At 41.6% G+C, this 13777-nt stretch overlaps 1 protein-coding gene and 1 long non-coding RNA gene across 4 annotated transcripts in view; one reads left to right on the top strand and one right to left on the bottom strand.

The window, feature by feature from the left end:
• The window catches only part of SNRPB2 (small nuclear ribonucleoprotein polypeptide B2), a 30930-nt gene extending 24928 nt beyond the window's left edge, over nucleotides 1-6002 (bottom strand). The window contains exons 1-2 of one of the 2 annotated variants that reach the window (XM_029593576.1): nucleotides 5850-6002; nucleotides 3492-3578 (exon numbers count right to left, since the gene is read on the bottom strand). In XM_029593576.1, coding sequence (XP_029449436.1) covers nucleotides 3492-3555 — 64 coding nt within the window. In that variant the 5' untranslated portion in view covers nucleotides 3556-3578; nucleotides 5850-6002. Of the gene's footprint in view, nucleotides 1-3491; nucleotides 3579-5762 lie in introns of both variants that reach the window. The other variant, XM_029593575.1, reaches the window with a different exon arrangement.
• Nucleotides 6003-13777, top strand: part of LOC115086995 — a 77726-nt gene continuing 69951 nt past the window's right edge. For both annotated transcript variants that reach the window (XR_003855386.1, XR_003855385.1), the window contains exon 1: nucleotides 6003-6446. This is a non-coding gene — a long non-coding RNA (uncharacterized LOC115086995). The remainder of the gene's footprint in view (nucleotides 6447-13777) is intronic.

Here is a 13777-nt window from a genome sequence, read left to right as displayed (position 1 = left end):
TGCATTATGATCTCAGATAATCATATTCTGGCTCATTTCTGATTCAGGTTTCTATATTACTATAACCACACAAAAATATGAAATCAGATAAGGACCATAAGACATCTGATCTAGCCAACCAAGATGATTTCTGGTTTTCCCCCATGCTTTCTTGAATTCTATTATTGTTTTGGTTTCAACCACCTCCACTGGGAGATTGTTTCATGCACTCACCATGGTTTCTGTGAAAAATTACTTTCTTCTTTTTAAATGTATTTTGAAATATGTTCATAAAAAGAAATCACAAAAGAAGTTTTATAATATGTATTATACTGAAGAGCAATAAAAAAGTAGAAAGTTAGGAAAAATAAAACCCATATTGTAAATGTCCCAAGTCCACCAAACTGGTGAGGGTGGGGGAGAGGGGGAGTCACCTTAGGTTAATAAATTTGTAATGTTACCAAGAAAAATAAGATGATATCAATATAACTAATAAAACATTCATCTTAAAATCAACCTCCAACCACACCAATTCACTTAGTAGTGACTGGAACATCAGCAGAGATATTGATATACTTATCCTGAAGAAAGGCAAAAGCTCAAGATTAAAACTTTTTTTTTTTAATTCCATGAGATCAGCAAACATTTAGCAGGAAATTTAAGAAAATATTCAGCTCCAATATCTAAAGCTGGTTGACATTTCTAACAATTTTCTATGGATAACTTGAGCTGCTTTAGAAAGATCTGAAAACTTATTCTGGCCATGAAACAAGGAGACGGTTTTTGAAAAATAAACCCAAATCTGAATCCACATCTACAGCAAACAAAACCCATAAAATTATTCAGAAACCACCTCCTCTTGTAGTGTTTTCAATAAGCCCAATACATCTTGATCCCTGCAGACAAGGTATCCATATACCCTCAGCAATTTGATCAATTTGATGCTTGAGGAAGAACATAATAAATATTGGGTATGGAAACTAGAGAGATCTTAAGTACAGCCAACACATATTTTGTTGTAAAATGTATTTAATCTAAGGAAAATCAATGAACAGATTCTTGTAATGGGAAATGTTTTCCAAAGTCAGTTTTGAGGTGTAGCCATAGACTACAGTCCTTAATCAAAGGTATATTGGAAACTTGCAGAGCAGAAATCTTGATTTTGCCAATAAGTCAGTTTATAATTTTGTTCCAGTATCGATATATCCCAAGAATGGAACTTTTTAGTCAGCTTCAATTGTGAAATTACACAGCTGAGTAACTCAACCAGCCAACACAGTCAACTCAGGCCATCGTTTGCCATAGTTCCTTGAATGAAATACTCTCAGAACTGGTAAATGGCTCATTATGTACTTTGTCTTCCTATCATCCTACCTGTTTTTTTCTATTCCTTTCTCTCTATTCACTCTCCAACCTTCTCACCCTTGCTCCTGTTGTTACTTCTTCCACCACAATCCTTATTCCCACACTGAACTCTTCTCAAGTCCCCCATGCCCTTCTCTCCTCCACTTCTGCCTCCCTCATATCCCTCTTCCCCCACCTCTGCAGTCATCGTTCAACCACCACCACCACCATCCCTACTCTTCCTGGGCAAACCGTGGGCACATGGATATGATTTATAGCAAGTTGGTGCCTAGATTAGGAAACCAAAACATAAAACAATTAAGAATTTTAGGAAGATATCGTTCTATGGCTGGCAGATTGGCAACTGGGATATCTTAGGCAACATGGGCAGGAATGGCTGAGCAGATTGGATAGGCCTAGTGGTCTTTTTCTGTCATGCTACTATGTAATATAACAAAGTATAAATACATCCCAGGAGCTAACACTGCTACGGTACACAATTTCTGGAATGTGTGTAATTTTCTTGTATCTAACTGCTAAACTATGACACATAATATGATGCAGATGCTAGCACAACTCAAACAGCTAGCTAACAAGGGGTATGCTAACATTTTAAACTACTGCACCAGATGGTAGAATGGCCTGTAGCAAATGAATGCCAACCACCACTGGTGCTCCCATACCTCTAAACTTCAATCCATCATGGACTATGGAACTAGCTCTGATTTTTAAAAATCCATGCCTCTGCATATCCTGCTTTACTATATATGAGAAAACATTTGGTATTAGAAGTTGAAAAAATAGACAAGATATCTAGCAAGCATCTGCATCAGCTATTTATTGATTATTATCTATTCCATTAATCAAAATACATGTATATGGCTCATCTCCCCTCAAACAAATAACTAGTAAACTATAAACAGTGAAGTCACACGACTCCAAACACAGTACCACAAATGTTATGGCAATACCATTTGTACACCAAGTGCAGTACATATCAAATTATACTCATTTCAGGGCTGGAAATTTTCCAGAAACATGACCACCCTAGTGCCTAAAATTTTGTTGCTAGCATCCAAAGCTTTTCAGTCTAGTACTCTCCATTTTATGCTTGTAAGAAGTGTGTGTCTGGTAGAGTTCTCACATTAAGGCTCTTCTTTTGCAGCCACTGCTACCTTAGGATCTTCTCTTCCCCACTTGCCTCTTTATCAGGCTGCCACAGAAGTGAGTCAACAGTGCAGAAGACACAGCTTGAGTCCCCACAGCTGCTTCTCCTCCTGTCACTCCTATATACCGTACTTCCATTCTAAACAGGAAGTGTGTGGGGGGGGGGGGAGGAGGAAGAGGTACACCATATGGAAAGACAGAATAGGAATGTGGAGGGAGGAAGACGACAGTTTATCACAGGCTCAGAAACAGTGAACTCTGGTCCTCAAGTGCTGCAAAAAAAAGGCTGGCTTTTATGATTTCCACAATTAATATTTAAGATATTTACATTTATTTGAGCTAGGATCCAGGCTTATCTGTATAAGCTGGCTATCCTGAAATCAAAATATCCTTGCAGCAATTGACGACCAGAATTCACCACTCCTGCCTGGCTCTTAAAAATTACCTGCTGGCACCTAGAATTTTGTAATTTTTCAGCTTTGGTTCATTTACACAGAGTACTACACCTGTATACAGCTGGCCATTTTTTTTCCAGAGGGTTCTATCCTTCAATCACTACTTATGCAAAATAAATTCTTTAGAAAGTTAAGATTACCTGCACCATTACTGCTAAACATAATAAAAGGCATCAAGAAGCTGCAAGTCACTGTTATACACACTGTCTTATGATATTAGGGCCAGAGATATTTAAGTATTTTGCCCCATAGAAACAAAAAAGGGAAAACTCCTTAGCACAGGGGTGGTCAACTCCAGTTCTCAAGAGCCACCAACAAGCTTGGTTTTCAGGATATCCACATTGAATATGCATGAGACAAATCTGCACACAATGGACACAGTGCATGCAAAGCTATCATATTCATTATGGATATCCTGAAAACCAAGACTGTTTGTGGCTCTTGAGGACATTAGTTTTAGCACATCTGCCCTGGGGGAGATGAGAAAAGTATACATCACATTATCCCATATTCCCTAATGTATTCTAACACTTATAATGTACTTACCATCTTTTTTAATTTTGTCATTAATATTGTTGATGTAAATGGTATGGTTTGGCCGAATATCCATTTTAAAACATTCATAAAAAAAACCTGAAAAGCAATACAAAAAAAACTTAAGTATCCAAGTACAGACATGCTTACCCCAACTTCAACCTTTCCCGAAAATGTTACTAAGTATTGCAGCCAATTAATAATTTCATCCACCAAATATTAAAGAAAATCTCAGTAATAAAAACAATCATGACTAAATCAGAAACAAGAAAGTAAAAAGTATGTATATCCATAGATTTTCTAATTTTTTCAACTTGGAATGTATTGAAAATGATCTTACCCTTACTGGATGAAGGTCATTTTCCAAAGGGTAAGAACCAGGTCCACAAACTTCCCCCTGCCCCCTCCCAAATTTGGGCTCAACTGTTGAATTTTCACAGACATTATATAAGAGTTGCCAACCCTGAAAATTAAAAATGTCCCCTCCCCCAACTTCAGCTTTCCCTCTCCTTTACAACCAATTCTCCCACCCTTTTCCCCGTGGACCTTTGTGGTAACAGTACTGACAGATTGTGAAAGCATGTGGGCCAAGACAAAAGCATAAGAACATAAGAAATTGTCATGCTGGGTCAGACCAAGGGTCCATCAAGCCCAGCATCCTGTTCCCAAAGGAGGCCAAACCAGGCCACAAGAACCTGGCAATTACCCAAACACCAAAAAGATCCCATGCTACTGGTGCAATTAATAGCAGTGGCTATTCCCTAAGTAAACTTGATTAATAGCTGTTAATGCACTATGCTCCCAGGTCCTGTGGTGGCTCTGCTCCCTCTTGCTTTCCATGTTAGAGGCAAAGCCTGGAAACAGTATAATCTGTCCCTGCCACCACCATAGAAGAAAAGGGCCATGGGGAAAGGAAAGGAAAAGTATATGTGTATTATAATACTTAAGGGACTACTAGAAATTATTTGTAGTGTCAGTGTATCTCATCTGGATTGTAAACTCTATGGAGAAAGAACAAGAGAACAGCAATGGAATTCAAAAGGGCATGGGATAAATACAGAGAATGAAGAAACAGGGTAACCTCTTAAGATATACATATTTCTGCATTGGGGGGGGGGGGGGGCATTCAGCATGACAACAGTTACAACCAAACAAAATTTACTGGGCAGACTGGATGGCTCAGTTAGGTCTTTATCCATCATTATTTACTATATGTATCTATATACTACTGCATACCTCTACAACAGAAGTAGCAGTAATGAGAATTTCTGAGGGGATGGGCATACCTGGGAACTCTCCAGATTTGGACCAGAGACTCTAGAATTCTAAAAGAATTACCGGGACTCCAGGCCAATACCGGAAATCTCCAAGTGCTGCAGCAAAACCAATCTGCTTGGATTGGGAAAGAAGAAAGGAACGTCACTGGTGATGTCTACTATCTCTGGACCTTTTTAACTCTTAACTTCACTTCCTCGTGACAACACCTACTCCTGCACAGTCTGTTTCTTGTGTCCAGCCACTTGCCCACCCCATCATGTTTGCCTTGGCAGGTCAACATTGCGATTTTCTGCCCATGCATCAAACAAGGAGTAAGAAACAGGCAGCATCCACTTCCGCAGCACAGGAGAAGGAAGAGGCTGCTGCTGCTGCTCCAGGAGCCCAAGTTAGAGTTTGCTGTTGTTAGTGTGTTTTGAAAAGGGGGGGGGGGGGGGGGAGAGAATGAATGAGCATGTCTGTGAGAGTGAATGAGTGTGTATTTGTGTAGGAAGAAGAGATCTGAGAGTGTATGTATGTGAGTAGGAGAGAGCTGAGTACAAGTGAGTATGGGTGTGAAAGTGAGTGGGCATGTGTGTATGGAAGAGGGAGAGACATGTGTGTGTGTTGGAAGGAGTATGGCAGAAGTAAAAGTGTAAATGGACATGTGAGAGAATAAGCAGTGAAAGTATGAACATGTAAGAGTGTTTATGAGAGCAAATTTGTGAGCATCCGGTCCCACTGTACAGTTGCCCTCCCCTCCCCCTAATCCATGGTAATCTCAGGGTGACTGGAGTCAAAAGTTCCCAGGCACGGGAATGGGATGGATGTGGCTTTGCTGCTGCTAAGCCCATCAGCAGAATACCAACAATTGCGTTGCTGGTATAAAGCTCCTACAGCTGCCAGCCTCCCTTAATAAAAACCAGCCAGACGGGTCGGTAACATCTCCCTGGACTAACTGAATCATTGCACCAGTGCTTTCAACACTAGTTGCAAAGCGCTAAAAGTGGGACTCTTCTTTTCTCTTACCTCGCCTAACATATACACAAAGCATCAACTCTCCTGGTGTCATCTCATTTCTCAACAGTCACCCGCACAGCCCGCCCGGCATCTTACCTCTCGATTCACGGGAAAGGTAGAGATGCAGCCCCACCACCCACCACTTCACTTCTTTAAACACACTTCTCCTCCAAGAGACCTGAGCCGGAAGCCAGCGTCGTGCAACCAACCCAGGGCCACCCGATCGCGCTTTACGGCTACGGCACAGCACACGCACCCCCGCCTTTCCTTACAACCGTAAGTAAGCGCCTCCCCATCTGTCTATGACAGCGTTGCCAAGTGAGCGGTTTCCCGTTAGATTGGCCTGCTTTTTACATTTCTATGTGTTTTACTTTCTGGTGCTCCGACAACGAGCCACAACTTTCTTCTTCCACATTCAGCTCCCGTTAACTGGGGAGAAAGCGGGGGGAAATGACTACGCCGGACTTCCGAGACGTCATAGTCAGCCTACGGACCAGAGCCTGCCTGCAGCGATTCAACTACAGCTTCAGTCACGCAGCGACTAATGCTGCGCACGCACCTTGGAGGCTGCTGCTGCCGCTGCCGCCGCCGCTCTTATCAACGGTGCTGCATGCTGTAAATGCTGACAGCAAACAAGATTTGTGTTTTCAGACAACGTCGGGCTCAGATAAAATAACTTGAGGGTGGTAAAAGGTATTTAGCTATCTTTATTGCAGAAAAAATATATATATATATATATATTTTTTTTTTTTTTTTAAGTACACTATAGTTTGTCATGGTGTGACTGTGCGAACGAATTTGTTAGAAAGCGAAGGGGTGGGGCGGCTGACTGAGGCCGGTCGGAGATAGAAGGCCCGAGTACAGCGGGGTCAAGTCTGAGCGCTGTATCCGGGGTGGAAACCACTGTTCGGTTCTTGGCGCTGAGGATGATGGAAGGAACAGATCTCTACAGGGCTAGTGCCCTGCGGTTGTCATGGGAATTTGAAGCCCGATCATGCGCATTTGGCTCTTTGAGTCTAGCGGCACTGAAAATGTATGATGAAGGTACTGAACCTCAAAGAGGGCAGACGTAATAAACTCAGGTCCAGTACAAGCGCCTTTCACAATGCCTCCCACCGCCCCCCCCCCCCCCCCCAGCCCTCTGTACACACACACAAGAGTTATGCATTTATAATAACATTTTATATGAAAAACATTAAAGTACCATATTCTGAGGTAAAAATATCATGTACATTATATTTATATGCTCTGCTGTGATACTAATGAGAAATCCTGTAAAAACACACTTGGAACCCATATGGTGTTAGGCCTTTTGTAACATCTTGTGTATGTTTGAGCTTGACCCGTTAAAAGCCCCAAAACACTAATACACTTCCTATTATTTTTTTTTATTTTATTTGGTTTTTTTTATACTGACATTCAAAAAGGAATATCACATCCGTTTACATGATAACTTGTGGGATAATGTGACCACAGGCCATATTATCTTTACATTGCAGCAACAATGGTGTTGTATTATCTTAACAATATAACAGTTAACATTAATAAACAGTTTGGAAATTCAATTGGACTGTTATGTAGTACAGTAACAGCATTAGATCATTGAGGTGGTTGTGAGCTCTGGGTTTGAGGTATGCAGCTATTCTGGGGGGCAAGGGGACTTATTAGGATAATACCTCACCTCAGTCACACCTTTAGAACATAAATAGAACCTCACCAATACAGAATAGAGCAACCATAAAGTAGAAATATAAATGTGACCAAACCTGAACTGGAAACCACAAGAAGCCAGACTTTCTATGCAGTGGAACAATAAAAACCAGACGCATCACCATTCCTCAAACATCAAACAAAATAAATACATAATAATAATAGTAAAGACATGCTAATATTATTGCTATTACAGATGAGAAATAAAAGATCAAATTAATTAAAAACTCACAATTTTTTTAAATGCCTGAAACACCAATAAAATATTTCAAAACAACAGACACAATGAATAACAGCTACAAAATAAAACAAAAGTCTTGCAAAAATTCATGCTATCCATACCTGGGAACTTTTGATTCCCAGTCACCCTGATATTGACACAGACACACACACACACTCACACTCACACTCCATTCCCTATACATACCCAGATCAATTCCAGACTCCTGGGTGTGCCTCCCTACCAGCAAATGGACACAGATAAAGTTTTGCTGACACTGCTTTATAACCTGGTGTGCCACCTGCAGTCCTTCAGTATTGCTCTGTCTCCAGCAGATGGTAGATGTGTCAAACCTGCAGTCTGGAACTTAGTTTAAAAAAAGTTTCTTTTTCTTTGTTAGTGTCGGTCGACCTGGGGGGGGGGGGCAAAGCGGAAAGGCCGTCTTGCAGGGGCATGGCTATGGCGGCTCTTGCGTCGCTTGGAGTCTTCTGGGCGGTTGTCGGTGCATGTGGTTGAGCAGGCAGGAGTCGTGCCGCACGGCAGTAGGTGTTCCGCATGCGGTGATAACACGTTTGTTCCCGTTGTCTCTCTAGGGGAGAGGGTGGCTCGGTAACCGTGGAATAAAGGTTGGGGAGGCAGCTTGGAGGGCTCATGGGTGATGCAAGTGCAGCAGTGGGCCCCTTCCTGGTTAGCATGGGAACAGTGGCCATTTTGAATTCACTCTTGGCTGCTTCTGAGACCACAGGAAGGGAGGAGGATCTCCCTCCGCCACAGTTCCCAACTGATTAAAGCTCTGTGGAGGAACAGAGAGCCCAGGGGACTCTGTCGGGAAGGATGAGGCGCTCCTGGGGAAGGATCCTGATGATCCTGCAGTTTTTTTTTCTTTTTATTTTTATTAGACATTTTCATATTCCAAAGGATCTTACACAGCTTTATCGAAAATTCTTATTACAAGACAACTTATATAAGGCAAAACCTTAACAGATAATCGCTGTAAAACCTAGAATAATATCTTATTTAGAAATTAAAGATTCTGGTAGAATGAAAAAAAAGAGCAGATTGCTATAGGAATTCAAATATACAAGCATTTGTGTCCTGAACCATAAACTTCCATTCCTCCCCCTATTATTTACTAAGGAGACGGCTGGAGTTAGGAATCCAAATATGAGCGCAGTTGATCGGGCAAATTAAAGACATATCTCACATTTTGATGTAGTATTATACAACGACATGGAAAGCGCAAAATGAACTTAGCCCCTCGTTGTGTGACTCTATCTCTTATCGAAAGTATTGAAAGATATATCAGGGAAGATTCTAATAGGGTGACCATGAAAATTAACATTTTGATACTTAAAATATAATCTAAGTACTGAATCTCTCTGAGACATATATACTTAAATTGCACAATTAAAGTAGCCCTCATCTTAATCTCCATATCAGATGACTTCTCTAATAATTCTGATAAATTTGTATCTTCTTTTTGATCTCCCTGATTCTGATCTTCAATACCTGTAGAAATTGCAGGGTTAGAAATATAATACATCCTAGCTATTAGTGGTATTTGTGTTTCCGTATATTTCAATACATTAATAAGGTAGCTCCTAAGTAATTCCTTGAGGGATAGTAAATGAGTTTTAGTAAAGTTTAAAATCCTCAGATTAACTCTTCTGATTTGATTTTCTAATTGTTCTATTTTATCAGTATGTATCTTTTCTGATTTAATTAAGTTGACCTGGACATTTTCTATCTCATTAGTTTTAACTCCCAAGGTAGTTACTGAGCCCTCTATCTGTTCTATTTTTGTTTGCATTACTTTGTTATTACTCAAGCCATCCTGAACGAGTTTGGCTAATTCGTTAATGGATTTCTGCATGGAAAAAATCATGCTTCCAATTTCTTCTAAAGTGAATTTAGTGGGAGTAATTAATACAATATCCTGCTTTGCTCCTACTTGGGCTCCTTCTCCTTAGAAGCCATAACGAGATTGACTTCCCTCATTTGGTCTCTAAGAGACTGCAGATCTGGGTCAATCGGCAGGCAATCAAAACTGCCTGTTCCCCCTTGATCGCTAGATATTAAAGGGGTCAAGTCCAATTTGGGTTCCTCGAAGATAAAATCTGCTCCCCCTTTCCTCGTAAGCGGCTCAGGTGTTATTGGGGCACCAGGGCTCAATGATGTTTCCAAAGTCAAAGAGCTTGGGCCCTGCTCCTGGCCCAAGTCTCTAGCGACTTGATCTCCTGGTATTAATGTGGTTCTTACAAAGTGATCCGATATCCGTGGTTGATTGTTATTGGAAACTGGTGTAGAAGTAGATATTTTCCCTTTTCTCTTGGTGTGTGGCATCACCAAGAAAATTAAGACCAACAAAATTTAAAGAAAAAGTATAAAGTACCTCTAAATTAGGATCCTTTGTTACACAGTCATTAACTTCTGCCAGTGTCAAATGGCCGCTGAATCTTCAATAAAAATCCGGCTTCCAGCAGGCTCCAGTGAATCCCGGCGAAGCCCAGCAAAGCCGCGCGCCCCTTAGGCGCGCGGCTTTGGCGACGCGCCGACGGCGATTGCGCCATCAGGACGCCGATGATAAGGGCATCTGAAGTCGCTCCTCCCACTGACGTCAGAGCCCAGTGGGCCGGCGGGGAGACCAGGAAGTAATAGCAATGAGGCAGTGTCAGCCGCTCCAGCAAGTGGAAAACGCTTAAGTAAACACAGCAGGAAAAGTTCTCAAAGCGGAGCAGCGTCTGCTACCTCCCACAGGTAATTCCAACAGCGGCCCAGTTTTTTTTTTTTCTTCGGAATTTGTTCTTTTAATGCACAAAGCGTATCTCGCCAGGAATGCTACAGGGAGGCATTTTTCCAGGCCTTGGAGGATTCAGACGACAGGGAGCCTCCAGTGCAAGACCCTCCGGAGGTGAATTCTTCTCCAGAAGGACAGGCTATGGAGAAGGGGTGGGGACAAGCCCCAACTGTTGAGGGGCATGACCCGATAGCTGTTCTTCTTTTCCCTGTGGAAATAAGCTAGGTAGAGAGAGTACATTGTACAAATCAACTCCTCTTGAACCTTTCATCAATTGAAATGACAAGAAATCTTCAGTGATGTGTACTTTCCTGTTCGTACCTCCTACTGTTTACATAAAACCTACTCCCCCAAACCCCACTCTGAGTTAAAAATGCCCCCTCTTATAGTGGTATAAATAGTAGAGTGACATATTGATCTCTACAGAGTCTCTCTCTCTCTCATTTAATGCACATGTTAAGCATTATCACGTGTGTTAGGGAGTTAACACGTGCATTAAGGCCCTAACGCAAAATGATAAATGACCTAGAATGTTTGCTGCCCTAGGCACAGTTACAATGGGTGCCTATTGACTTATCCAGGGCTGATTTTTTAACTGGGACTTTTGATGATTCTCCTCAGTCTGTAAATTTTCCCCTACCTTGGCATCCAAGACGCTTTTGCCCTTGAATCTTCCAAAAGTGGCAGTTAACCCCATTTGAAATGAAAAGATTGTTGTGGCAATTTTTAAACAGCTCAATGTACTTGCAGGCTTGCAAATTTATTTTCAAAGGGAAAACCTATGCATGATTTCTCTTTGATCATGCAAGTCATTGGGGAACATGCACTCCGAGCATGTACATTTGCATTTGCTTTGAAGTAGGTGCAAGTGTACCCCTGAAAAATGTATTTATTTATTTAACGTGTTTTATATACCATCATTCGGTTTCGCCATCAGAACAGTTTACAGTAATCGTGAAATAGGTTAGTTAAACATCATCACAGCAAATTGTCGTGAAGTAGGATTATATTTTCGGGATCTTGTGTGTTTGTTGATTACATATAAAATTGTTATTCCATATAAGAATTATTATTACATATAACAAGTTATTACATACAAAAATGTTGCTACATATAGTATGGGGTTAAAAGTGAGGTAGAAAAGGAATGTGTATAGGTTGGATGAGTTATACAGTTAGGCTAGTAACAACAGGTGTTTAGAGGTTCAGGATATACTTTTATCTGCTGCCTTCGATACGGTCAATCACTCCATACTACTGGAACACTTAGCAGATATTGGCATTCTAGGAGAGGCACATGATTGGTTCAAATTGTTCCTTGAAGATAGGTACTATAAGGTCAAAATTAATAACAAAGAATCTCTCCCAATCAAATCAAACCGGGGAGTCCCACAAGGTTCATCCCTCTCTCCTACACTCTCTTCAACATTTATCTACTACCTCTCTGCCATCTACTCTCCAACCTCAAACTAACATACTACATTTTCGCTGATGACGTTCAAATTCTTCTTCCAATCACCAAATCCCTGCAAAAAACCTGGGCACACTGGAATTGCTGTTTACAATCCATCACTAACCTACTTAGCAGCCTGAACCTCATCCTTAACTCAAATAAGACCGAAATCCTCATCATCTCTCCAGATGAAAAACACAATCTCCTCAATTCACAAAGCGCATCCCAATTCGCAAACACATTCATCAAACACACCCCCTCCATCAGAGACCTTGGGGTTCGGCTCGACAACCTATTCAACTTAAAATCGTTCGTCCATAACACAACTAAGGAATGTTTTTTCAAACTACAAGTCCTAAAAAACCTGAAACCCCTTCTACACTTCAGTGACTTCCGGCTAGTAGTCCAATCTATCATCCTTACAAAGTTAGACTACTGCAATTCTCTCCTCCTAGGCCTCCCTGCAATAACCACCAAACCTTTACAGATGGTCCAGAATGCTGTGGCTAGGTTACTCACCAACTCAAACAAAAGAGCGCACATTACACCAATACTCCACGGTCTACACTGGCTTCCCATAAAATACAGGATCACCTTCAAAACACTAATGATGATTCACAAGGACATCCACGGCATCGCCCACCTCAAACTAAGGGGGTCATTTTTCAAAATGCGGTAAGGTGTTTTCGCATGCGTTAAGGGCTTATCGCATGCGAAAAGCCCCGTTTTCGCATGCGATAGGCCTTTAACGCATGCGAAAACGTGTTTACTGCATGCGATCGCACCATATCGTATGGTGCAATGCAAATTCCAAAAATGGGAGGAGTAGGGGCGGAGAGTGGGCTGGGTTAGGCTCCCTGCGAAGAGTATCGCACAGCCATAACGCAGCGTTTTAGCTACACCTTTTTCAAATGCATTAGGTGGTGCGATAGCGGCTGTGACCATGCGGAAAGGGTTTATCTCCATTTGCGATGTGTCCCGTACGGCGTATTTCAGAGGATTTGAAGGCCCCAGGGGAGGGAGAGAGAGAGAGAGACTGGCCATAATAGCATGGACCATACATAGGTATTTGTATCCCAACTCCGCACTCAAACATCAGCTAGACCAATCAGAAATGCCTATAAAGGATCCCTATACGCACCTCCGACCAAACCCACTTTAAGAAAATGTGCTATCTCCACAGCCGGGCCCAGCCTTTGGAACTCGCTACCACCCGAGCTTCGCCAAGAACCCTCTCTCCAAATTTTTAAAAAACACCTCAAAACATGGCTTTTCAGACAAGCCTTTCCAGAATCTCAACATTACTCGGACACTGGTCAATAGACTTAACAGGCCACCAGGGAACCCCCGGACTTAAGACATATCAGGACTCTAAAGAGATACTTGAGCACCCATTACTTCCTTAACAGAGTCCTCTGATCATGACTCTTTGCCCCATCTCCATCTCCTTCCCCCTCCCTTCCCCCCTTCCCCCCTTCCCTCTTTCCTCCACTCAAATTCCTCTTTGCACGCTATGCCTTAAGCTCCCGCCACGCCCTACCTATGAAGCAGTCCCACAATGATATTCCATTAAAAGTATTATAGTATGTTACGCCCACAGCCGCCCCAGTTGCTGTGGCTCTATAAATTATATTATTATATGGCTCTATTTATTATGTTATTCATTGAAGAATTATTTTACTGTTGCTTGTTATTGCTGATTTGTTCTATGTTCATTGCCCAGATGTTCTATGTAACGCCTTAGCCGCGACTGTTCCGTTATATGGAAACCGATATGATTTGATATTTGGTTCAAGAATGTCGGTATAGAAAAATCATAAATAAATAAATACTTAAGAGGTAGTT

This window comes from Rhinatrema bivittatum, chromosome 3 (assembly GCF_901001135.1).
Source record: "Rhinatrema bivittatum chromosome 3, aRhiBiv1.1, whole genome shotgun sequence".
NCBI classification, from domain to species: domain Eukaryota; kingdom Metazoa; phylum Chordata; class Amphibia; order Gymnophiona; family Rhinatrematidae; genus Rhinatrema; species Rhinatrema bivittatum.
The sequence above is the reverse complement of the archived record's forward strand: the minus strand, read 5'-3'. Positions and strand labels throughout refer to the sequence as shown.